This window comes from Garra rufa, chromosome 18, assembly GCF_049309525.1.
Source record: "Garra rufa chromosome 18, GarRuf1.0, whole genome shotgun sequence".
Lineage (NCBI taxonomy): Eukaryota > Metazoa > Chordata > Actinopteri > Cypriniformes > Cyprinidae > Garra > Garra rufa.
Genome location: NC_133378.1, coordinates 21,178,422 through 21,204,669, shown reverse-complemented (window position 1 = coordinate 21,204,669; position 26,248 = coordinate 21,178,422). Strand labels below are relative to the sequence as shown.

The 26,248-nt window shown below is 36.2% G+C and overlaps 1 protein-coding gene across 1 annotated transcript in view; it reads right to left on the bottom strand.

Annotated features, from left to right (window-relative positions):
• Positions 1-26,248, bottom strand: part of ubr4 (ubiquitin protein ligase E3 component n-recognin 4) — a 72,873-nt gene that overhangs the window by 37,064 nt on the left and 9,561 nt on the right. Inside the window, exons 12-51 of the mRNA XM_073822608.1 lie at positions 24,523-24,622; positions 24,277-24,414; positions 24,067-24,184; positions 22,484-22,525; positions 22,118-22,305; positions 19,491-19,647; positions 19,328-19,413; positions 19,054-19,223; positions 18,654-18,933; positions 18,436-18,568; positions 18,217-18,296; positions 17,883-18,011; positions 17,613-17,795; positions 17,406-17,528; positions 17,088-17,317; positions 15,629-15,747; positions 15,440-15,537; positions 15,201-15,358; positions 14,913-15,119; positions 13,425-13,526; positions 13,246-13,346; positions 12,777-13,164; positions 11,254-11,317; positions 10,979-11,170; positions 10,824-10,894; positions 10,539-10,731; positions 7,901-8,134; positions 7,647-7,817; positions 6,808-6,990; positions 6,561-6,719; positions 6,322-6,474; positions 4,322-4,549; positions 4,047-4,204; positions 3,754-3,925; positions 3,089-3,290; positions 2,842-3,005; positions 2,451-2,667; positions 1,321-1,537; positions 908-940; positions 545-608 (exon numbers count right to left, since the gene is read on the bottom strand). Coding sequence (XP_073678709.1) covers positions 545-608; positions 908-940; positions 1,321-1,537; positions 2,451-2,667; positions 2,842-3,005; positions 3,089-3,290; positions 3,754-3,925; positions 4,047-4,204; positions 4,322-4,549; positions 6,322-6,474; positions 6,561-6,719; positions 6,808-6,990; positions 7,647-7,817; positions 7,901-8,134; positions 10,539-10,731; positions 10,824-10,894; positions 10,979-11,170; positions 11,254-11,317; positions 12,777-13,164; positions 13,246-13,346; positions 13,425-13,526; positions 14,913-15,119; positions 15,201-15,358; positions 15,440-15,537; positions 15,629-15,747; positions 17,088-17,317; positions 17,406-17,528; positions 17,613-17,795; positions 17,883-18,011; positions 18,217-18,296; positions 18,436-18,568; positions 18,654-18,933; positions 19,054-19,223; positions 19,328-19,413; positions 19,491-19,647; positions 22,118-22,305; positions 22,484-22,525; positions 24,067-24,184; positions 24,277-24,414; positions 24,523-24,622 — 6,205 coding nt within the window. The remainder of the gene's footprint in view (positions 1-544; positions 609-907; positions 941-1,320; positions 1,538-2,450; positions 2,668-2,841; positions 3,006-3,088; positions 3,291-3,753; positions 3,926-4,046; positions 4,205-4,321; positions 4,550-6,321; positions 6,475-6,560; positions 6,720-6,807; positions 6,991-7,646; positions 7,818-7,900; positions 8,135-10,538; positions 10,732-10,823; positions 10,895-10,978; positions 11,171-11,253; positions 11,318-12,776; positions 13,165-13,245; positions 13,347-13,424; positions 13,527-14,912; positions 15,120-15,200; positions 15,359-15,439; positions 15,538-15,628; positions 15,748-17,087; positions 17,318-17,405; positions 17,529-17,612; positions 17,796-17,882; positions 18,012-18,216; positions 18,297-18,435; positions 18,569-18,653; positions 18,934-19,053; positions 19,224-19,327; positions 19,414-19,490; positions 19,648-22,117; positions 22,306-22,483; positions 22,526-24,066; positions 24,185-24,276; positions 24,415-24,522; positions 24,623-26,248) is intronic.

Sequence of the window (26,248 nt, the reverse complement as noted above, 5' to 3'; positions counted from 1 at the left end):
GTGATTAATTATTTGAGAACACTAATTATTAATAAATACTGTAATGCCAAAATAACAGTGTTATTTTATTAACAGTGTTATCACAAAACCAAACTTTCAATATCATTTTTAAACCAAATTCGATATCACAGCAAGAATATAACAAGCAGTGAATGATTTACAATGCATGAATATTATATTAAAGGTATAATTTTTAGTTTATGTTGTGCAGGCCAATATAATCATCCTCCCTGGAATTATACTGACACTTAGTGGTGTGGATGATTATTCACGCGAAGTTTTCAGTTGCTGATGCCACAGCTCAAATGCGCTATACACAGAAAACCATGACTAATTTATTCCAAAGCGAAAATGTACAAAAACAGCAAGGTTATGGAGATAAAATGAGTAGTATATCAGCTGGTCATGCATTCTCAGCATGAGAAAAAGAGTTTAAGTAATTAATATGGATTCTTCATCATATATGTGTTCACATCATTTTAAACATATACTGGTACTGCTACTTTCGATATCCCTGATCACAAAGAGAACAAGATTTCCTTACCTTTTCATTGGGGGATCCCACAGCAAAGCAGCTCTCTAGAGCTTCCAATGAGCTGACCACCAACCTAGAGATCAGACAGCAGTTAGATAGGGAAAGCAATGCATAAGATTAAAAATGCTATCAGTCCATACTAACATATCCCAATTCAACACCATTCAAAGCATTGCCTTTTTCAAACCATAACACATCAACAAATGTTAAAAGCGTTAAACACCTATGTGATTAATAATGTCTTTTTAAAAGCTGTAATTGTCCTGCATGATCTACACCAGAGCAAGCTCAGTCTGACTGCTGTCTCTCGCACATACACGCACACACGAGCAAAACACCATGCACACAAGCAGAGAAAGGGCGGTTACTAACCGGTCCAAGGATGATAAGGACTCAGTTTCACAACTTTTTTTTATTGTTTTAGGGAGCAAAGAAAAAGAAAAATGTGTGAGGATCACAGAAAAGAAATGCGTAAAAATGATTTGTATGTCAAACACAGGAAACGTAAGCATGCGAGCACGAGGTCATTATGATGGCAGCCATGCACTGGACACGTCACGCACACCCCCCCCCCCCCCCCCCTCCGTTCTCTCTTCTCTGCTCTTCGTTTCAGTTACGTTAACTGCCATCAATTACGGGCACTCTTAAGACAATAATACAGATTAAATGCAGTGAATTAAGTTGAATAAAGAGAAAGAGAGAAGACATCTTTTTTTTCCTTTACAGTAAATCATATTAAGTAATAGGCTGAAATCTGAGCACACAGGCTTAGGAGACAAGTGTACCTCTCCAGTACAGTGCCGCTTGTTGTGATGGGGCTGGTAATGTCACTGTCTCCGGTGCCGTTGCCCTGGTTTAGGTTGGGGCTGCACACGTTGTTGACTGCAGCTGAAGGGAAGTCCTCTGGGGGCTCATCTGGCCAGCCAAACTGCTCTTTGGTTTTGCCATAAATCTTAATGGAGTCCAGCATGGTGACACCTGCTGGGTCGACTGAAGCACCAACTGAAAAAAAAACAACAAAAAAAAAACATCATCATTATTAATTATAATCACTAATGTTAAGAGCTGAAATTTAGAACTCAATTTTAAATAGAAATGTTATAATTTAATTAAAAATTGCATTTGGCCATTTAAATAAATTACATACACTACCTGTCAAAAGTTTTTGAACAGCAAGATTTTAATTGTTTTTTTAAAGAAAACTCTTTTGCTCAGAAGAACAGCATTTATTTGAAATAGAAATCGTCTGTAACATCACAAATGTCTTTATCACCATTTTGAAGAACTTAAAGCATCCTCGCTTTAAATAAAAGTATTAATTTCTATACATTTTCCCCAAAAAATTATACTGACTCCAAGCTTTTGAATGGTATAGCGTATAATGTTACAAAAGCTTTTTTTTTTATTTCAGATAAATGCTGATCTTTGGATCTTTCTATTCATCAAATAATCCTAAAAAAATTACTCAGCTGTTTTAAAAATTAATGATGATAACAACAAAAATGTTTTCAAATCAAATCGAAAGCAGTCATTTTAAATAAAAATAAATAAAAAATATTTCACAATATTAATGCTTTTGATCAAATAAATGCAAAATGCAAATAAATGCAGGCTTTGTGAGCAGAAGAGACTTACTGTTGAAAAACTTTTAACTGGTAGTGTATATATTAAAATGTGTCAGCTTTTTAAAAAATGACGGCACACACTCATATACATATATGACATGACAATTTCTTCATCACAATTTACATTCATGTAAATGGCTTTAAACAAAACACAAATCTGCAATCTGCATTCATTTATTTTCCCAATATAATATTCTGAATTTAATAAAATCATGTAATTTTTTTAAATTCTAATTTATAATGAAATTCATTATTTTTATTTTCTTTCATTTTGTCTGTTGGGCTCTTACTGAAAATGGAGAGCTTCTTGTCTGCCTGAAGGGCTTCCTCACGAGTGAAAGGGAAGTCAAACCAGCGGGAACGGGTCAGGTTCAACTGCATGGTGCGTCCAAAGATTTCAATGTAAGAAGGTGCTCGCTCAATGGCCTGAGTGCCAACCTGCACCCTCATTCCAGTCATCACCATAGAGTTGTTATTGTTCACTACTTCCACCGTGAAACCTCCAGGCTGTTGACAGGAACCAACATAAATGACTCAGTGTAAAAGTAGCTGAAATGTCTTAGCAACCCAGTAAAGGGATAGCCCACTCAAACATGAAAATAACCCCATGATTTTCTTATCCTCAAGCCATCCTAGATGTGTAGGACTAAATGATAATGTAGCTGGAATCATGTTTGTTACCTTGGTGTTGGCCACATACATCCCTGTAGAGTTCAGGCGGTGTTTGATCTGTTGGCCGTTGTAGACCTGAAGCAGATCATTGCCTCCGAACTCCACCTCTGTCAGCTGTTGATTGTGCTCGAAAAAGTCCACAGGGAAAGTGACTTGGCTGGATGTGCGTGTGGCTGATGAAGAACAAAATGGAACATAAATATCAATAAACAACTCTAAACAGTGTGATTAATCAGAGCAAATGTCCGTGACTCACTGGCCGTGGCCGCCTTGCGTTTGCGGACAGGTTTCATGATGCTGATCACACTGCTAGGCTGAAGGGAGGGCTGGAGCCAATAGGACGTGTTCTCCACATTGGCCATGTATATACGGAGACTGCCATCTTCACACAGGAGTATCATGGTGGTGCGCTGCTGCTCGTTGCTCGCTGTGTGACGGATCGCAACCATGTCTTGAATCTGAGGGCAAGGGAGAGAGATTTTTGTACTTTGATATTGAAACTAAATTTTGCTGGTAACCTTGTATTGGTAATAAATTTGGTTATACAAACTAAACAGATGATGAACTAAGAGAGATGGATGTTCTACGCAAGAACACTGGCTCCTGAAAGTTCTCAGATTTAAAAAGATTTAAAAATATCTTATGGGTTAGGAATGACATGAGGGTGAGTAATTAATGACAGAATTTTTTATTTTAATTGCAATTAATTAGTGTGAGCATATGCTAGCCACAGGAAGTGAGCAAAAAGAGGGCAGCTTCAGAAGTGGTGGGCGAGGGGGGGAATAAAAATTCAAAACAACAGATGCTGCATTAAACGATTCAAACTTATCACTGAAATCAATGTGTGTTTTTTTTACCATAAAATATTCAAACTTTCATAATATACATTTTATATTTCCTTTGGAAATTGTAGAAACTGACCTTTGCTTTTGCAGGCAAGGTTTTGATCTCCTGGATGAGGAATGTGTCTGGTTTTACCATGATAACCAGAGGGATTCCTGTGGTCTGCTGGACACAGCACACCAAGCCTGGGTGGTTCATCACTTCTGACCACTGACAGAGTGCTGGAGATGTCTTACTACCTCCATTAGATCTGCATGTGCAAGAGAACAAACATTAGAGAGAATCAAAACACTTGAGAGAAAGTGTCACAATCTAATTGTAAGATTTTAAGACATTTCTGCACAAATTTAGAAGAGTATAAGGAATCCTACCCTTTGACATTGATGGTAAAGAGTCTCCGTGTTTCCATGTTGCCGCAGCTCACTGTGGCAGCGAATGACTTGCCCTGACTGTAGCTGAAGAAGAGCATCTGCAGGACGTGGGAGTAGTACACAGAGACTCCGCCTCCAGCCACCTGGCCATTACTGTCCTGTGAAGCAAACACACAACAAACTCAGCATGCGGTCATACTCAATCTATTCTGAATCCACTTGGTTAACTTATTGCAGTCTGTGTGACTATATAGGAAAATATAACATTGTAAAACCTTCAGATCCTCATGGTTGATCTCCAGAACGTTGGTGACGTAGAAAGGGCCATGCTGGGCACTGCTGGACTCATCCATCACCTGAGTGTACATGTAGCCGGCTGAGGACATGATCACGATGATGTTTTTGCCCTCCTCATTGAACAGGAATGTGGCATCTCTGATCTTTGAACTTGGTAGTAGGAAGTAGTACATGGGGCTCAGGGCATCCACGGATAAGTCGTAAATCTGCAAAAAAAAATTAGTGACTTAGAGATTACGTTTGATAGAATTGATGAAACATGACTATATAGGCAAGTGTGCGTCACTTCTGAAGATAAATGTATTTTTAATTTGAATACAGCAAGAACTATCATTATACAATCAAGTTTGTGGCCAGTCAGATTTTTTAATGTAACTGATTAGCGGGGATGCATTAAATTGATTAAACATGAGAGTAAAGACATTTATAAATGTTACAAAAAATTTCTATTTCAAATAAATTAATTTACTTTTAAATTCATATACTTTTTTCAGGCATTACAACAATAAAAAAAAAAAAAAAAAACTTTTGACTGGTCATGTATTAAATAGGGCTGGACAATAATTCGATATCAATATATATCGAGATAGAATTTTTTTCAATAACGGTGATACGATTTTTAAACCCATTTCCGATATTTCTATATATATATATTTTATATATATAATTTTATACATTAGCATTTGTCACTGAATAACGTTCAGTACTCAGCCGTCAGAAAGAGCAGAACAGAATTGCGTGATGACGTACATCACAGACACGCTGCCAGCGCTCAGCAGTAGTTGGTTAAGCTCCATCACGGAAAGTTTTAGCTACAAAATGAGTACCCCTGACCGCAATACAGATGTGGATGAACAAGCTTCCACAAGTAAGAAGGCAGACAAAATAGTTGATAAGACAGGAAAGACTAATTCAGTGGTGTGGAAGTGGTTCGGCTTTTTAAGTTTAGATAAACTCTGCCATTGGTAAGTTATACACAGTTCATGCAAAAGTTCGCCATAATATCAGCGCTGACCGCTTCAAATAGATTTTCAAAAAGGCTTTGACATCGTTAAATAAACATGAGCACTGCACGTTTCACAGTCAAAATGTGGTGCTGTTTTTTTTTTTTTTAAATGAATGTGTCTAAAAAGGAAACTTTACTGTATTCAAAAAAGTTTGTCATAATTTTTACTATAATTCCTTATTAGTAATTCATGACCACTGCGCTACTTTGTGTCCAAATGTTAACAGGAAAATGCGGGAAACAGCACCTGGAAGAGGATTAATAATTAGTTGGCCTAGTGCCATAATTTTTATCATGATTTCTTTCCCCCTTTTTAAGCGATTTTATAGGGAATTAATTTAGTCTTTAGTCAAGACATACATATTTGTATAGATTATTCACAGTTCTCTCAATTAAATAAGCCTGTTCTAGTTTAAATGGAAATATATTATTGTTAATAAGCTGAGTCTGAGAGTTTTATAGTTTATTTCACATTTCTTGTTTGTAAAGGCTAAATACAAATAAAAAGTGAACCTTATTTTTTTGTACTATTTTTATTAAAAAAATATATATATAATTTTAATAGGATGTATTATAGACTTTGCAAATTCAGTTTGCAGACATTTGTAGGTACAGACATCCATTGTGTGTGTCCTCGGCAGTTTTTTACTTAGGCTTTTTAATATTGTCCATATCGATATCGGAATTATATCGTATCGACCGAAATTAAGAAATATATTGTGATATAAATTTTTGCCATATCGTCCAGCCCTAGTATTAAAATAGAAAACCACAATTTTATATTGCAATAATATTACACAATATCACAGTTCTTTTCTGTATTTTGAATCAAATAAACAGCTATGATGAGCACTTCTTTAAAAAACATTAAAAAAATTTACAGATCCCAAAATTTTAAATGGCAGTTTTTTTGGACACTTTTTTGTATTCGATTTAATTTACGTGGCATATTTATTTGACAATATTAATCACCTTGACAAAATCAGCAGTGATGATAGCCAATTCAGTCTGCGATCCAGGAAGCCAAATGGCCTTGATGATGAAGTTTCCAGTGGCAAGCTGAGGATGCAGGACTAAGTGATCTGAGACAGAGCCTGTGCTGCTGAACGTCAGAACGTGGCAGTCCTGTAGGCGAAACACATAGAAGTGCTAAAGTCAGTGAAAACAACCCTGTGAAATAATTCCTTCATAGATTTGTCTGCGTTTGTTACCTTGAGTCCACACACTGCCAGATAGTCTTCATTACAGGGATTTCCTGTGAGGCTGAGCACTGTGAAGGGAACTGGAGCGGAGGCCAGACGAGTCAGAGTTAGTTTCCTCTTACTGGAGTCAGCCTGCTTTAACAGCGCAGACAACTGCAGGACCGTGATCTGCAAAAAATTAAGCCAAGCACAGAGTAGTCACAAATAAATACAAAGGAGCAGAGATACAAACTCGTGTTGAGGTTTTCTGGTTTACCTTGCCCTTCTCATGGCTGACAGCGAGGTGTTGTCTGCGTCCGTGAGGGGATGACAGCACACACATGGCCACCCGACGCAGCACATGGGCGCTGATAAGCTGACGGATGGTCTGTCCTTGATCTCCACTGTAGTTCATCCTGACGTTCTCAAAAGCACCCTCTTGTGAGCCCAGTGTGGGAACCTGAAGGACAAAAACATGTTTAGTGTCAGTTATTCATGGTCAGTGTTGAACATGTTACTTTAAAAGAGTAATAAGTTATAGTTACTAGTTACTTCTCACAAATAGTAACTGAGTTACATCATTATGAATGTAACTAATTACCAGGAAAAGTAACTATTGTGTTACTTTAAAAAGAAAAGTGCAAATATCAAATAACTTGGATGCCCTCAATATTAAATATGGTAAATTATACATTGTACATAAATCTACACTATTTTAATGTTGCTGTGGGACAGTGTGAGAGACACTGTCAAATTTTAAACATCCACGAGACGCGCGAACATGTAGGTAAACTCCCACATCACCTCTGTAAACAAACGTGAACATTCATCAAGTACATCTCGGCTACTTTTTGTTTCTGGAAGAAGACACGCTAAGAGGAATAAGCCAGAATTTACCTCAGAAGAACGCAACGCGAAAATTATAATAACGCTGCTTTTTTTTTTTGTCAGTAACGGTAACGACGTTGTGACGAGGAAACAGTAATTTGTTTGATTACTCGTTACTGAAAAAAGTACTGCCATTAGTAACACCGTATATTTATAACGCTGTTATTCCCATTACTGTTCATGGTATTACTGTGTGTTGGAAATATTTTTAAGGTGTTTGGTTCATACCATGAGCTGGTCTGTCATCTCAACCGCCTTGTCTTGAGTGTGTAATTCGTTGAGAGCGTGCTGAGCCCGGCTGCTGCTGCCCACCGCCGATGCCTGCTGGAAATTAGTCTGAATGGCGTCCATTAGGAAAATTAGCAACTCCAGCACCAGGGCTGCTGTGGAGGAGCTCGACTGAAAAAAAGAATGATAGCAGTCAGATGTGCTTTTGATATCAAAACAGATTTTGGGAATGTAGAGCGAAGACATTCTTGTACCACTTGGACGAGCAGATCCTCTCTGCAGCCCTCGATGTTTTTACACACGCTGCTCTTCTTGGGTTTGTCGTCGTCACTGCTTTTGCCGTCACAGATGGTGACTTTTCCCTTGTCCGCAGGTGAGGAGCTCTGGTGGCGGATGGCGCTCTCCGGCATACGCAGCTCGCTCTGGAACGCCGAGGACTCCCTCATGGTGGAGCTCATTCCACTGCTGGGACTTCTTTTCACTAGAGCCTGTGAAACAAAGATACAGACCCAAGATCAGAGATATGGGATACATTTTATTACTTAGACTAAATTACAAAGGATGTTTATGCCAGGAGGGGGCACCACAGGGAAGAGGGAATCAAATTTGATTGGTACATGCTTTGTGTTTCCATCAAGGAGACATGCATGAGTGGATATGGCTTAAATGTTGGAATGATCATCTAAAAAACTTTTTAGATTAGAAAATTAAGTGAAAATCTTAAAGGATTAGTTCACTTCCAGAATAAAAAGTTCCTGATAATCTACAATGTCATTCAAGATGTTTATGTCTTTCTTTCTTCAGTCAAAAAGAATTTAAGGTTTATGAGGAAAACATTCCAGGATTTTTCTCCATATAGTGGACTTCAATGGGAGCAAATGGGCTGAACTCGCCTTGTACTAGCGCTGTGATGCCATCTACAACTTCACGCATTATGTAATCAAGTTAGAAATGTCACACGTGGTTGGTTCTTCGTCTGTGTACTCCGGTTTAAAAAGGCAGGGTAGGGTGAAAAACTTAATTTTCTGCTCCAACTTCATAAATTGTCTGATGTTTTACCCTTAACGCTAGAGCAAGACGAGCATTTGTGGTTAAAAAGTATATAATATTTACATTTAAATAGAGATAAGACACTTATTCCTCAGCTGGGATCTGCATTAAAACTACAATTTGGACCTTCAATCCATTGGCCACCATTGTAAAAACAATTTCTTTCCGACTGAAGAAAGTAAGACATGAACATCTTGGATGACAAAGGGGTGAGTAAATTATCAGGAAATTTTTACTCTGGAAGTGGACTAATCCTTTAAGAAGTTATAACAACCAGATTAAAGGAACAGTTCACCCAAACATTAAAAGTTTAACATTATTTACTCACATTGTTCCATAAAATTTCACAAAGTATTAAATGGGGCATCAAACTAAAAATAAAGCATTTATTTCTGTCTACATTTTATGCAAGTGGTTTTAATTTTTTATCCACTTTCTATTGGGGCTTGTGAATTTTGCAGCCATCTGGATCTTGCATTTTTGGAATTTTCATAAAATAAATATTGAATAAAATTAAACAAAATGTATAAATCTGTATAAATACACTACTACTATTCAAAAGTTTGAAGTAAGCTAGATTATACGTTTCTTTTAGAATTTGATTTTTGAAGGATTTAAGGCGAATTTTGTGACACTAAAGATTGAAGTAATGGCTGCTAAAAATAACTTAAAATAGAAATGTGCTTTTTAAATTGTAATAACATGACATAAATATTACTGTTTTTACTGTATTTTTGATCAAACAGATGCAGCCTTAAGATGCAGAATAAGAAACATCCTTTGAAAACATTATAAAAATATTATCCCAAATTAACTTTCGAACATTAGTGTGTATAGGCGGAAGTGATAATTCTTATATCACAATATGAGTACTTTTATTTCATGATAATGATATATAAATCACAATACAGTTATTTTTATTTGCTTTAAATAAGGTCTTTATGCTTTTTGATACCTTAGAAATTTCATAATTAAATGTAGATCTCTTCTCATTAAAGTTACAAAAGTGATTTAGTCAAGAGCAGTGAGAGGTTTTCTCTTGTTTGTTTGATTAACATAAGTGACGGACAGCAGAAATATTAGACTGCTGTCACTCTAAGAGCTGCCCAGATACATTATACTGTTACATGTGTGTTTTCTTTCTCAACCGTTTGCTTTCACTTCAGACCTAAATAACTGTGTTTACGAGGATTGCAAAGATGGGCATTTTAACACGTATAATCGTTCAAAGACTATAAAGCTGCAAAAATATCTCTCTTCAATACTTCTGTGCTCAATGAGCACCGTCCTCATGTGCCTCTCAGACATTGGCAAACAATAAAAGGTTGCAAATTTTGTCTGAGTTAAGCTTACTTAAGCTTATGCACACAAAAAGTTGGAGACTTAAATATTGCATTCAAGATCAGTAAATGAATAGAATATTTATTGAACAAAATCTAATGCTGAAATTATTTAACCTTTTTTTAACTGTTACAGCTTGTGATGATATAATGCAAATCTTCATTCAATAGTTTTTTTTGTTTTGTGTTGTTGTTTTTTATGCTGTCTTTTGTGGAATTTAACAGCCATGGTTACTACTTTGGAAAAACCTGCACAACAACTCTTCCTGTGGCTTTGAAACAATACAAGTAAATCTTAACTTTTTGGATGAACTATTCCTTTAGGAATATAATGAAATGGGCTGGGAATTTATCTGAAGTAATATACTACCAAACAGTAGAGGATAAACTTGTTTAACTATCAAAAAAGGAAAAGATGAAATGTGCAAACCCTGATGAATTGAGGGAGGTCTGAAATGAGCTAATGGCAGTCAATGATAAATGATTTGCAAGCCAAAGTTACCGCAGTTGCTCTTTTCCCATGATGACCTGAAGTATTCGGTCTCACCTGGCAGCTGCCATCCTCCTTGGCACCGCAGTCACAGAAGAAAGAGCCGTATTTGGCATAGGAGATCTCATGGTCTTTGTGACAGACCTTGGCACACACTGTGCACACACCTACCCCATCCACCATCTTACAGGTGTGACAGTGATACCTGTGTGGGGAAGAGCAGGACATTAAAGACCCACAGCACAGCTTCTGAATGCTTCTGTTGCAAAGCAAAGGAATGCCGAGTGGATCCATTACCAGTGCTGGTTCATGAACTCCTTTTGTGTGATGGTGAAGGTGCATAGCTTATTGCAGAGTGAATCCTCATCCTAAAACACAAGAAACTCAGATATGATTGGAAAAATTGAAGTTATATTTAAATCTAAAGCACAGTGAGCAGACTTTCTCCTGACCGAGTCTTCAGCCTGTGAGTCTTCCTCCTCTACAGCCAGCTCCTCCACCCAGTCAGAATCCACTTCAATAGCTTTCTCCTCTCCCTCCATCAGGAGCTGGGACGAGCCCTGGCCGCTGCTCTGCCTCAAAGCATTCATCACATCTGCCAGGTAGGAAATTATGTGGCAGGCACACTCCAGCATGCTGGCATGCTGCAAACAAGAATGTTTCACTTATTGTCCGACACAAATATAAGATGTGCAAATGTTCCTGTCAAAATGGACTTAACACCTACCTTGCCTTGTGACACGTTGGCTGTAACTTTTTCCACAACATTCTTCTGATACAAGTATTTTTTACTGAAAGAAAAAGAGGAAAGGGTCAGATTTAGGTTAAACTGGAGGTAAAAGACCTCATGAAATCAGGGTTGGAGTTTCGTGGCTTCAGTTCAAGTGTGGTAGCTTTTAGATCATATTTAGCTGATATAAACGGTAATATGTATAAATTTCCAATCCTTTTATTTTTTTCTAGGAAAAAAAAAATACCAGAAATAGCAAGGCACTTCATAAAATTGGTCTAATAAAACACTAATAAAACATATTAAAGTAGATATATTTGTTAAATGTATATTTACGAATAAGAAAATGAATAAGTTTACATACTATCCAATATATTTTAAAAATAATATTACTATAATTATTTAAAGTAATATAATACTTTTACCTATATATTTTTATTATTAATTATATTTTTATATATATAATTTATTTTTGTAATCCACATTTTATTATATATACTTCTTTATAATTTAAGTTATTATGATTATATTTGTTGAAATATATAATGTATGTTTTTAAGTGCGCATAATTTAAAATACACATTATACAATAATTGTAATCATTATTATTATGATTATTTATTTAATATACAATTTACAAAATGTATAATTTTAAAATGCATAATTAATAACTATAAATTATATTATAAATTAAATTATATTAAGAAATGTAATTGAAATACAACCCATTTTAGTGGTAGTATTATTGTTAATTTTAGTATTAATATTTATAGTATTACTAAACATTTATTCCTTATTAATTTATAAATATCCATTTAAATAAATAAATAAATATATTTTTATTTTTATTCTTATACTATTTTATCTATTTGTAATATATACATTTACAAAATGTATAATATTTTAAAATGCATAATATCTATAAATTATATTATAAATTAAAATACAATTCATAATTATAATTTAAATATGATACATACTTTAAGTATTATTAGTAATGTTAGTACAATTAGTAAGGCAGTAGTAGTATTACTAAACATTTATTAATGTTTAAATATATTTTTAATTTATTTAAATATATATTTTAGATCATAATTATTCTTATTATACTATATTATTATTTTTTATAAGAATATTGTTATAATACTATTATTTTTTATTTATTTATATTTGTATATTATTTATATCAGTTTATAGTGTTTTTGATTATACACAGTGTATTTGAATATGTATTTTTAATATATAATTTACAAAAATTACATTTTAAAATGCATAATTAATAACTAAATTATATTAGAAATGAAAGTATAATTTCAATATAAATATCACACATATTTTATTAATATTATTATTAGTAGTAGTGGTAGTAGTAGTAGTATTAGTAAGGTTTACAATTAGTAAATTAGTAAATACATACAACTATTTAAATATATATTTTTAGATCATATTTTTTGTTCTTATTATTATACTATTATATTTGTATTTATTTATTTATTTATATTTACATCAATGTCACTTACCATCTCGTGAGCCAGTCAATGGCAGCCCTGTGTAGCTGTAGATGTCCTGCTCCTTGTCCTGCACTGGCAAGAGTGGCCATGATGACCATGAGCTCCGGGAAGCCTGCCCCATCCCCACTGGCCAGCATCTCCGTTGCCATGGGTACGAGAGTGCTCAAAAGCACAGTGCAGACGCCCTCGCCCACCTGGCTGTTATCACGGACAATGTAGGAGGTGAGGAGTTGCAGGAGCTGCCTGTTCTCTTGCACTGTGTCCAGCTGGTCCGAATCTTTAGGAGGGGAGGCCGTCATGCGCCTCAACCAGGCCTGTAGCCTCGTAGGCTCCACGCAAGCCAGCTGGGCCAGTGAGCCGCACAGGCACAGAAGGCTGGGATTGGGGCTCTTCTCCGCTGAGGGGTGAACACAGATGGGATGTGTGAGAGGGGAAAATCAGATGGCATCTTTTTGGAAGACGTCGCATGGTTACTTACTGAGCTGGAACAGTTTGGTGAAGAATTTCAGAACACGGTTACAGAACTTTGCAGAGAGATTCTCATTGGCAGTGGCCATCATGATCTGAACCAATTCTCCGCTACAAGACAAGAAGGATAAAAGATGTATTAATTGAAGCAAAATGCTTCTAAAAAAACATTATTCAGCCAAGACCTACTTGAATGAGAAAAACTCCTCCATTGCTTTGCGGACCTGACTGCTTTCCAGCTGTTTCTCCAAGTACTGCAGACACTCTTCAAGAATGGACTCGTCCAGACCACTAATTGGAAACAGAACCATATTAATCTAGACTCTTTCCGATTGCAGTTTAGGAGTCTTCTTAAAGGAGTTCACCTCCAGAACAAAAAATTACAGATAATGTACTCACCCCCTTTTCATCCAAGATGTTCATGTCTGTCTTTCTTCAGTCGTAAAGAAATTGTATTTTTTAGTAAAACATTTCAGAATTTTTCTCCATATAGTGGACTTCTATGGTGCCCCGAGTTTGAACTTTCAAAATGCAGTTTAAATGCAGCTTCAAATGATCCCAAATCCGGCTGTAAACTATCCCAGCTGAGGAAAAAGGGTCTTATCTAGCGAAACAATATTTTTTTAAATATACTTTTTAAAGGCTGTATCAGTGATTTCAAGCCTGAAACATAAAGTGTCACATTCCGCTGACCTTTCTTCACGATCCGCTCGCTGCCTGCCCCATAAATCGGCTGTAAAAAAAAAAAAAAAAAAACGCGTCTCTGTGGTCAGCCTAGGGTCCGAGATATGCCAAAAAAAACAATCGGTGCTACCAACCTTTACACAGCAAAACAATCAGTGTTCCAACCAATCACCGTCAGGGGGTTGGTGTTGTGGACTTTCGCTCTGCCTCCCTCACATCCCTGCACCAGTACGAAAGTCCACAACACCAACCCCCTGACGGTGATTGGTTGGAGCACTGTTTGTTTTTCAGGCTTGAAATCGCTGATACAGCCTTTAACCTCAAATGCTCATCTTGTCTCTCTCTGCGATATGCGCGAGTAGTCTGTGCATCTCTAGGATTAAAAGAGCTGACCAAATGTCAAAGATCGAACGGCCTTTACAAAAAAAGGTAAAACAGCGATGTAGGGTGATTTTGAAGTTGGAGACAAAAATAAAATGGGAATATTTCGACCTACCCTAACTGTCTTGAACCAGAATACACGGAGTTCATGCTGATCTAGACAAGACAAGCATTTAAGGTTAGAAAGTATATAAATTGTTTATTTTTGTTGTAAAAAAAAAACCAACTGTTTCGCTAGATAAGGCCCTTTTCCCTCGGCTGGGATTGTTTAGAGCCCTTTGTAGCTTCATTTTTAACTGTATTTTAAAAGTTCAAACTCATGGGCACCATAGAAGTCCACTATATGGAGAAAAATCTTAAATTGTTTTTCTAAAAAAAAACAAAATTACTTTACGATTGAAGAAAGGAAGACATGAACATCTTGGATGACAAGCGGGTGAGTAAATTATCCGTTAATTTTTGTTCTGGAAGTAAACTTCTCCTTTAATATACTAAAGATTTTTGGCATAAAAGAAAAATCAATCATTTTGACCCATACAATGTATATTTGACTATTGCTACTTAAGAGTGGTTTTGTGGTCCAGGGTCACATATAGTCATCTGGGGTCCTACCTGTTGGGGTCCGAGTGATTGGCGATGATGTTATAGCACCCTGTAACGAGGCGCTCGTAGACAAGAGCCAGGAAAGCGTCTGATTCGGCAGGGCCCAGGATCCTCTCCAAAGAAGTGCTGCAGATCTCCGCCACACTCTCTGTGCTGCTCTCCAGCAGGAGGGGAAGCAGTGTGCGGATCACCTGAGGACTGTTCAGCTCCTCTGTGCTGCAGCAAAACACAAGTAACCTTCAGCATCTTTCAGTGTTTTTTTATATTTGTCTGTTTCAATTGCCACTTAAGACTTACACAATGAGATCCCCAGTAAGGCGCACCAGTGAGAGCAAAATGTGTTTGAGTGAGGAGGCTAAGGATAGCGATTGGTTGCTGAGGGTCCCCAGGTGGGCAGCCTGAATAGCGCTGATGTAACTTTCCGATGGGATGGTGTCATTGGCAAAGGCGTTCCGCTGTGGACAAAGAACCGATCAGTGACCAGAAGCAGTGAGAGAGTATGTTTAACCAAAGAGCGGAAGGAAAAGCATGCTAACCCATGAGCCAAAGTTAGGGAATTCATTGGTGTGAATGTTGTTCCATGTTTCACACAGTGTCTGAACGGCTGATGGCAGATTCTGCATTACAGTCTGGCCTGAAAGTGTGAAAACAGAACAAAAATGAATTAGATATATTTAAATCTACATAAAAGCCACTAATATGCTGATATTATACAGAATTATTACCAAGCAAATTGGCTTTGCAGCGTGTGGATCCGATGGACAACACAGCAGCATAACCTTGCAGTTTAGCTTCTGTGGGTTTGTTTTCTCCTTCTTCTGGCAGGCTCATCAGCAGGTATGACCTGAGCAAACATATGACCAGCAAACCAATCAGGAAAGGCTTAAGAACTCTGGTTTTGTAATGTTTGAGTACTTTAAAGAGAAATTTTTTATTTAATTTTTTAATCCTGGTTTAATGCTGGTTGGTTTGTTTTCCTGAGAAGATTAAACCATTAGTTTAGTCCTGACTTAAAATTTCCTGATAATTTACTCACCCCATGACATCCAAGATTCATGTCCTTTTTTCTTTGGTCAAAAAGAGATTACGGTTTTTGAGGAAAACATTTCAGGATTTTTCTCCATATAGTGAACTTCAACAGTGGCCAACGGGTTGAAGGTCCAAATTGAAGTTTCAATGCAGCTTCAAATGGCTCTACGCGATCCCAGCTGAGGAATAAAGGTCTTATCTAGCGAAACAAACTGTCATTTTCTAAAAAAATAAAAAATTAAAAATGTATATACATTTTAACCACAAATGCTCATCTTGCACTAGCTCTACGACATGGGTCTAAAACTTCATACATTACGTAATCACTTTGGAAAAGTCACGCATGGTTGGTTTGTCTGTGAACTTAGGTTCAAAAAGATAGGGTAGGGCAAAAAAACTCCAACTCATTTTCTCCTACAACTTAAAAAAAAGTCAGACATTGTTTTATCTTTTTTTGGAAAGGCCGTTTGCACATTCTCTTTGTAAACACTGGGTTGGTTCTTTCATCTACATGTGTGACCTTTCCAACACGACTACGTAATACGTAAAATTTGGACAAAATATGAGCATTTGTGGTTAAAAAGCATATACATTTTTATTTTTATTAGAAAATGGGCAATCATTTTGCTACACAATACCTTTTTCTTCTTGGCTGGGATCGTGTATAGCCCTTTAAATCTGCATTGAAACAGCAATTTGGACCTTCAACCTATTGGCTCCTATTAAATTCCACTATATGGGGAAAAATCCTGGAATGTTTTCCTCAAAAACCTTATTTTTTTTTCGCCTGAAGAAAGACATGAACATCTTAAATGACAGAGGAGTGACTAAATTAGCAGGAAATGTTAAGAGTGAATAACAACAACTTAAATTTCAGTGCATTCCTCACTCAAATCCATCAAGCAAACGGCCTCCATATTTTGAGTCATGAACAACTTTTATGGTGATTTGTTGTCATTTCTGAGCTTGACAGACACGCTCAGCACAAACTGTTGGACTGTTCATAGTGACCACTAAAAGAAGTGTGAAGACACTTCTTCAAAAAAATCTTTTTATGTTTTTATGAGGGTGAATTAACAAATAGAGAATTTTCAGTTTTGAGTGAAAAATCTTCAAATGTACAACAAAAATCAGTGCATGAAGTGTAATCAGCACCTAGTGAAGGCTGTGTAGACATCAATAAGCTGCAGTGTGGCGGGCAGCAGGTTTTTGGTGATCTCTGAGGATTTGTGGGGGTCTGTGTCAGCAGCTACTTTGGAGAAATGCTCATCTAAAGACACTTGCACTTTGGATATTACAGCATCCAATGTGTAGATGGTTTGCAGAGAGGGTACTTGGTGAAGAGGTAGGATGCTGCTGGGGTCCACACAGCAAAACGACGAAATCTATGGAGCAGAGGATTTATGGGGTCATGTATCAGAAGACAAGCAGAAAAATCTATATCAGCCATTAATGGCTACTCTAAGAGTGTACCTGTCTGGCGATGTATTCCTCTGCGAGCTCCACATCATATTTCACCGCACTGCATTTGGCTGAGGCCACTTCGACCAGAGATGTGGCATGGTCAGCTTTCATTCCCTGTTTCACTAAGTGCTCCTGATAAAAGAGTTAACAAATTATTGACCTTGATCAAAACATCAGTTCATTAATTTTTTTTCTTAAGTGATAAAATGAACTTACCTTGATCCAGTTGACGTAGGTACTGACTCGTAACCTTGATGACCATCTTAGGGTGTGCAAGATGTCGCTCTCACTGGGGTCACTGTTGCCGCTCTTAAGCTGCTCAACGTAGGATTTTGAGGGTGGCAGCACCCCCAGGATCTTCCACAGCACCAGGAAGTAGTACTGCAAGGAACATGCTTCCTGTAGCAGAGATTGACAGCAATGTTTAGGGCAAAGTTAACCAGCACAAACACAAGGTGACTGAAAATTTCAGAATGTGTAACTCACTACTGGGGTGATGGGCTTATTTTCTTGTCGTCTTGCTGTGTCAAAGCGGGATCCAGCAGCCAGCAAGGAGATCAGAGCGGAGTATAAGTCGTCATACTTTACTGCGCCATTGAACAGCACTTGGAAGGCCTGGAACAGTTGACAAACAACATGCATATTAATAGAGTATAATATATAATGTAATACATTATATAATTACAAAATAAATAAATAAATACACAAGTTTTTTTTTTTTGGAAATTTCATGCCAAGACCAACATGGTTTTCTTTAACTAGGTGCACAAACACTCCCATGGCTCTAACACTTGTGTAGACTTGTGATGTGTAACCTCACCTTGCCATCAAGTCGACTCCTGTCGTCCTCTGAGGCTTCAGGAGACAGAACGCAGTAGAATTTCGGCTGCACTGTGGAATCTAAAAGAGAGTAAGGACAGACATATAACAATCAAAACAGTTTTTGCACTAGATTAGCAACTGTTGTACTGCAGTATATTTGATATCAACCATGAAGGGCATAATGGAGAGAAATATAAGAGGTCTGACTTACTCCTACCTGCCGAGCAGTGCTTGGCCCAGTTCTCTTCCACCTCTTTGAAACCATAATAAAGCGGGACGGCACCTCTCTTCCCTCCCTCCTGTCCTGAACTGGCCCCGGATGACAGGGGTGTCAGAAGATTGTACTGAACCTGAGTGAGCAAACAAAAAAATAACTGTTACAAACTAGCCATAAAACAGTGGTATGTTTCCAATAAAGTACAGCTACATTCATACCTGCTCAAACAAGTACATGGGAGCTTTTGAGTACTGGTGCAGCAGGTAGTCCAGCACAAGCAAAATGCGGGCCAGGTTGAGGGGTACAGCCTGAAGCTGAGAATCCGCATGGGCCGCGATTTCAGCGATGGCCTGCATGCAGAGGGTGAGGACGTTGCGGCGGCCCTTTTCAGAGAAGTTGTGAAAGATGAGCAGAAGCAGCTGAAGGTGTTCAACGTTGAGGTCCTCATCAGCAGGCACTGCTCCCTGTAGTGTGTGCTGTTTCAGAGTGCCCACAAACCTTTGAAAAAAATACACAGGTTTAGAGTATGATATATGATGTTTTACAAATGCTGGTGTAGAATTCAATTCTATATTTAAGAAAAGAGCTATAATTCTGTAAGATACAGTGACGTCTTACCTTTCCCAGACCTTCATGCACTCAGGTACATCAGGCTCCCCCTGCTGGCTGGCTTTATGCTGCCAGATCAGCAGTAACCTGGAGAGCACTGAGAGTGACTGAGGATGGATGTACATGGGCCAAGGACCCTCTGAGAATGGGGCAACACCCAACTGCTGCAGAAGAGTGTTCTGAAGAAAATTTAAAGAAAGCAAGTTATCAGATACCTGACGTCTATCAAAAATGTGTTATATTTATATTCAAATGCAGTGTGGTGCTTTATTTCAAAATTCACCTGTAGGGATGGAGAGGGCAGGTCTGATGTTACCAGAGAGTGATTAAAGTGATAGAGGGCTGAGGCAAACTCTTCATCAGAGGAACCTGATAAAAAAGGCTACATGTTAGGAAAAGCCTAAATGGAAAGCTAAATGTAAGATCAGAGTTAGGGGTTTAAAAACCTTTGACATCTTTGTCTACATCCTTGATGATGCTGGCGAGGGTGGCCATGTGCTGCTCCGTGAGAGATACGCTCAGGTAGTTGCGAATGAAATTGTTTCTGGACTTCAGCATGGAGGTGGTGATGAAGTTCAGTATGCTTGAAGCCAAACTCAAAAACTGAAACAAGAAGTTTGTCTTTAGGTTAACATGAAACAACGTTCTGAAAAATTTATTCTTGTCTCTTTATTGTCTTTTTTCGTGTCTCTTCTGACATTATATTTAAATTATATTTTAAAGTATATTAAAATAGAAAACCATTATTTTAAATTGCAATAATATTTCAAAATATTCGTTTTTTTTTTGTATTTTTAATTAAATAAATGCAGCTTTGATGAAACAAAAAAATCTTACTGATCCCAAGTTTAAAGAGCAGAGCAAATTAAAAATATATATATTATAGGGGTGGGCGGTACACCGGTGTCATAGTCATCACCGGTGTGAGATTGCGCCACGACATGGATTTTCTAATACCGTCAATACCGGTATATTTAAAACAATAAATTTTCTTCAAACGTTCAGTTGTGGTCTGAATACCTGTCCTTATACTATATATCTTGTTGTAAATAAAAAAGTAAAACATATTCGTATCAGCTTTGCAGGTGGTAGGTAAAAGGGGAGTGGCCATTAAACGACTGGTGAAACATCCTGAAGAAAGGTCGGGCCTGTAGCCTATACCAGGGGCGGAGTGGCAATCGGGACAACCGGGACTTTTCCCGGTCGGCCGGCCAAAGGATTTACACAGCGGATCACAAATTGAGCGGCGCGAGGCGAACGCGACCGGCCTGTTTACTTTTACTTTCGATTTTGTAAAGGGAGCAGCACATCTTATAATAGATATTTGTCAGTGAGTACAAGATTGCAACAAATCCTCCAGTCTATTTTTGTCATCTCTCTTTACTTTCGACCCGTGATCATTCAAATCTAAAGGTCATTGTACACTGAGTCCGATTTTCGCATGCGTTTTTTTAGTTTTCTCATATTCGCCATCCTTATCAAAATGCTTATTATGGATGCGAAAATGCATAAAATCAAACACGATCCTAATTTTTTTATGACGGACGAAAGTTTCAGAGGCAGTGTGTAAACTCGATTAACATAACCTGTATTTTTTTTAACGTGCAAAAATGTCGGACGAAAATTTCGTACTCATGTGTGCAAAGACAAACTCCAGCAGCTCGTGTTGGATGCAGGGTTGCCAAGTCCGCGTTTTTCCCCACAGAATTGGTCTACTTATAAACTAATTGCCATGGGTTGATTTCCCCCAGTTATTTAAAGGTTTTAAATATTGAAGAAATTAAATTTCAATAAAAAAATAATTTTTGTTTTGTTGTACACTGTTAAGTAAGATCTTTAGGTTTTTTGCAAAATAAATATGTTGAGAATGCATAATACTCTCCCATGTCTCTTTTTGATAAGGATACCTACCATTTACTTATTATAATATAAAAATATTAACTTTATTTACATACTAAAGGGACAGGACAGGCTACTCCTCCCAAAATGTACCAAAAAAAGAAATACCGTGATATTATACCGTCACCGTTCAAAAGATGAAAAATACCGTGATATTAATTTTAGGTCATATCGCCCACCCCTAATATATTATACATAAAAACAATTATATTACTAAAATAAATAACATTAAAAATGAATAAAATAAAACGCCAACCCATTTCACTCATAATGTAAATGTAAATGAATAATAAATATATTTTTTTAATTATAATTATATGAAAAAATATATAATAAAAAAAATGTAAAACTCCAGAGATTTTTAATCTTATTTTAAAAAATATTTTACTATACTTTTCTTTTTTTTTGCACTGTCCGATACAACAGTTATATTAGACTGATTTATTGCCTATGTTGGAAACCGTTGTGCTGCTTAATATTTTTATTGCAACCTGTGACACTGTTTTCAGGATCATGTGACACTGAGGACTGGAGTAATGACTGACACAAATTCAGCTTTGCAACACAGGAATAAATTATATTTTAAAGCTTATTAAAAAAGAAAACCATTATTTTAAATTGCAATAATATTTCACAATATTACAATTTCTTCTGTATTTTTTTATCAAATAAATGCAGTCTTGATGAGCATAAGAAACTTCTTTAAAAAAAAAAATCATTAAAAATCTTACTGATCCCAAATTTTGAACGGCATTATAAATGAATAAAATATATAATACATGAAAATTATATATTACTGAAAAAACATGAAAAGGCAAACTATTTTTCATGTAATGTAAATAAATAATACAATTATTTAAAAAAATGTATAATTTTATAAAAAATATTTTTTACTATTTAAAAAAAAATATTATTTATTTTGCACTGGCCGATATGACAGTTATATTGGACTGATTTATTGTCTGCTGCTTAATATTTTTTTGGAACCTTTGATACTTTTTTCAGGATTCTTTGATGAATAAAAAGTTTTTAAAAAGTACAGCATTTATATTAAATTGACATCTTTTCTAACAATATAAGTCTTTACTATCACTTTTTATCAATTTAACACATCCTTACTGAATAAAAGTATTAATTTCTATCAAAAAAATGGCACTACACATCGTGGCCTTACCAACTCCGGGTCCTTGCGACTAGCCAGGATGTTGCCGTTCTCTGCCGTGTTCAGCTTGCTGGGGCTCTTGAGTCTCGGGGATGTTTCCAGAGGTGGGGGTGGAGGGGGAGGTGGAGGTGCCACCTTCTCTTTACTGGGAGAAATAGTCTCTTCAAACCACAGTCCCAGAATGGGCTCACTATCATCATCTGAAAACACGCCAAGAGGCACATTCAGCAGCGCATTCAAAGAAGTCAGTGTACTGTATTCAAACAAAGCTATATTAGCCATGGAAATAAATCTATTTTAGATCTTGTTACTGTTTAAGGCACAATAAATAGCATAATGACACACTATGAATCTGACCTAAGACAGAGATCTGCTGACCTGAGAAACAAGCTGCTCTTGTCCTCTCCTGTCTTCTCTCTGCTGAAATAACGAACACTGTCACTAGCTGTGACGGCTGCCAGATCGGCGCAGTAAGCAGAGCATGCTTAGTGTGCCACAGTATTCAGGAACAGGAAGTAAACTGACCTGACTCTGAGCTCTGGGGAGGCCTGACTGCTGTCCTTCTACTATAGCGTGCAGTGCTCAGGAACTGCCTAAGAATGTCCCTGAGATTCCTCAGCCCTGACACTAGCTCAGTAAACCATAAGCAAACCCTGAACTCAGCTGCATAGAAAATAACTCATGCTAATAACATTAAATAAGACAGCTGGGGGAATCTTACAAAAACTGTCAAGTCACGCACAGGTCATATTTAAATACAAATTGAGGGGAAATATCCAAATTATATTTTGCAGAAAGAAAATGAATATAATGTTGATGTTAATGTTATCAAAATAAAGCACATTTAAATCCGCCCTTTCCAACTGTCAGTAGCCTAGAAAATGAGCAGCCTACTGTACTGCAAAAAAACAAACAAAAAAACAAAACGTTAATTCATTTCTAATTCATTGTAAAGTTCATGTATATAGTTTACTTCTTCAGGGGTAAAAAAAAATCAAAGAATAATGGAGTGAATAAAATAATAATAAAAAAATAACAAAAAAAATTAAAAAAATAAAATAAAATAATTAATGAATAAAACAAAACTCTGGTCATAAAGCAAAAAAACTGCATTACAGCATACTGATTTTTTTTTTAACTTGTGCATAAAAATAAAATAAAATTTAATTTTTAAAAATGTAAAATATTTTTTTAGATTAAAAAATTTAATTTAAAGTCATATTTTTTAAATTGTAAAGTTTATTTTTTCAGGGGCTTAAAATAGAATTAAAAATAAAAATAAAATAAGATTATATAAAATATATAAAAAATAAAATAACTCATATTTTCAATGCAAAATAGAGGAAGAAATAATATTTTGCGTAAAGAAAATGATCAGCCAACTGTAATGCAAAAATAAAAGAAAAACATTTAATTTCTAATTAATTGTAAACTCAAAAGAAAAATAGTGTGAATAAAATAAAACAACTCATATTTTCAATGCAAAATAGACGAAGAAATAATATTTTGCATAAAGAAAATGAACAGCCTACTGTAATGCAAAAAGAAAAGAAAAGAAAAACATTATTTAATTTCTAACTCATTGTAAAGTTCATGTATATAGTTTACTTATTCAGGGAGGAAAAACTTCAACAAATAAAAATAAATAAATAAATTAAAAAAAAAAAAAATAGTGGACAGGATCCATTATTCCATTCATTTATACTCCTATATTGATAACGTAATATTCTTCCTTGCAAATCTATTTGTCATAAGAAATGTATGAAAGTATGCATCCTTTTCTGCAAAATATATCATTTTTCCTTTTGACTTCCTTATGACATTTTTGTGAGATTCACCCAGCTAGACAATCTAATGGGGAAATTTACCAGTAAAAGCAACTACTCTGCATATATGTACTAAATGAACTTCATTGTCTGACCTCACTGTGGCCTTTCTTTACAAACTTAAATATTGGCTACCTTGACTGCTGTCCTCTTCTGTGCTGCTGAAGTCATCTTCATAGTAAGTGTTGGAGTCAGTGGAGGCACTGGCATCACTGCTGACCGAACCTTTCCTCTGCCGCTGCAGCACACACGCCTGAATCAAGCAGAACCAGAGACACCACATTCATCAAATACAACAGACCATTTCCTCATAGCAAACCAAGATCGAGTCTTGTGGTCATATACCTTTTTATAGGAGGTGGAGAGCAGCGTGAACAGCAGGTTGGTGAGAGGGACGGAGTCAATGAGTCTCTGCACTCTTTGTATAGACGTGCTCTGGGCCATGATGTTCAGCTCTGCTGGAGGCCCGTCACTGGCCCAGCCCTGGAAGACACAAAACAGTTGAACTCATATTTACGATTCAAAAATTCTCTGTTAGTTTATATAAAAAAAAAAAAAAAAAAAAAAAGAGGCATTTGTGTTCGGTCTTACTCTGTGAAGAGCTTCCACTTGTAAGTCCTGGAACAGTGACGTGAGCAGCTTGATTGAATGATTGGCCAGAATGACTGACAGAACCCCAAAACCTTGGTGCCTGACGAGGGAAAAGAACTTCACTTTTACTGACACAATTATGTACAACATTTTTGTAATTATCAAAAATACACACACATACACAAATGCAAATAATACATTCAATACATTTCACCTGTAATGTTTAATTTATTTCAGTAAATATAAATAAAATAAAATAAATAATCAACAAGGAAACAATGTGCATAATAATAATAAAATAAAAAAATTACATTAAATTAAATATAAAACGCATTTCTGAATAAAAAAATTTGACATTGTTTGGGGACATAAAGTAAAAAAATTACACAACGATACTGTCCTGATGTCATAAAAAAGAAAAATCTCTCAAAAGAATGAAACCATTAGAAGTAGTTTGACAAAATCTTTTAGAATACGAGATATTCAAATATAAAAAATAAATAAAATAAAAAAATACATTAAATTAAATATTACATTTATTTCTGTATTAAAAAATTGACATTGTTTGACATTCTGTTGCATATTCAGATTTTTTGTGCCCAACATGCAGAGGGAAAAAATAAAAAAATAAAAATAAAAATAATAATAATAATAATATTATATATATATAAGGGGTGTAACGATATGCCCAGGTCACGATACGGTATGTATCCCGATATTGGGTACACGGTACGATATGTATCACGATATTTTGAACAAAAATTAAAACATGAAACTGAAAACCAAACAACAGATTTATAAAAAAAAAAAAAAAAAAAAAAATTTCAATAACTTTCTTTGTTGTATTTGCTCTTTGGACTCAATCCTGTACACACTGACACGCTGCTGCTCTCAAACGGTCCCGTGCTTGTGTTCACGCTCTGTCTGAAGACCGTTTAAAAGCCCTTTCACATGGGACACGGCAAGCAGTGGAATCGCTACGCGGCTGCCGCTTTCTCTCGAAGTGAAAGTGTTTTGCAGTCGAGCTGGTGTTCGCAAAGCGGTCTCGGTGTAAACGTAGTTGCAAACAACAATGTCTAATTTTATTTTGCAAAAAGCTAAATAAATAAAATGTAATGAAAACACTATATGTGTTATTTGCTATTTATCATTTTATGGGACAATGACTAGCGTAGTTTTCATATCAGATACAGTTAACTATGACATTTTACACATAATTTTATTTTTACCTGGCAAACCAAGTCGTAGGCTATACTACACGCATTTCCTGGATTTTTTTTCTTTATTTATAGCCTTTCTCTGTATTTTATGGATCATACAGCTCAATTATAGCCTATTTTAAATGATCTTGATCATGTTTTCAACACTCCGACATGCGCTCAGTGAAATGTTCTTTTGGTTGTTAATAATAATCTGTGCGGTAACTGGTTAAATCGTGGCTGCTGCTTATAAAAAGATTAAATATTTTTTTATCTTCGGAGGTTCCTGTCGCACAGAGCCGTAAAAGCTTTAACTGAACCACAAAACTTTTAATTTCCCACTCCGTGGTAATAACATGCGCCGTGACTGTAATAGTGTTTTGTCTGCAATTTTTTTACCGTCGTCCTGTCTCATGACTGTAAAACCAAAATGCTATCAGGCGTCGGACGTGAAGACGGGGCATCTTCAATTTCAGTTTCAGCCAAACTCATGTTGCTCTACTAATATTCAGTTCAAGCGATTTCTG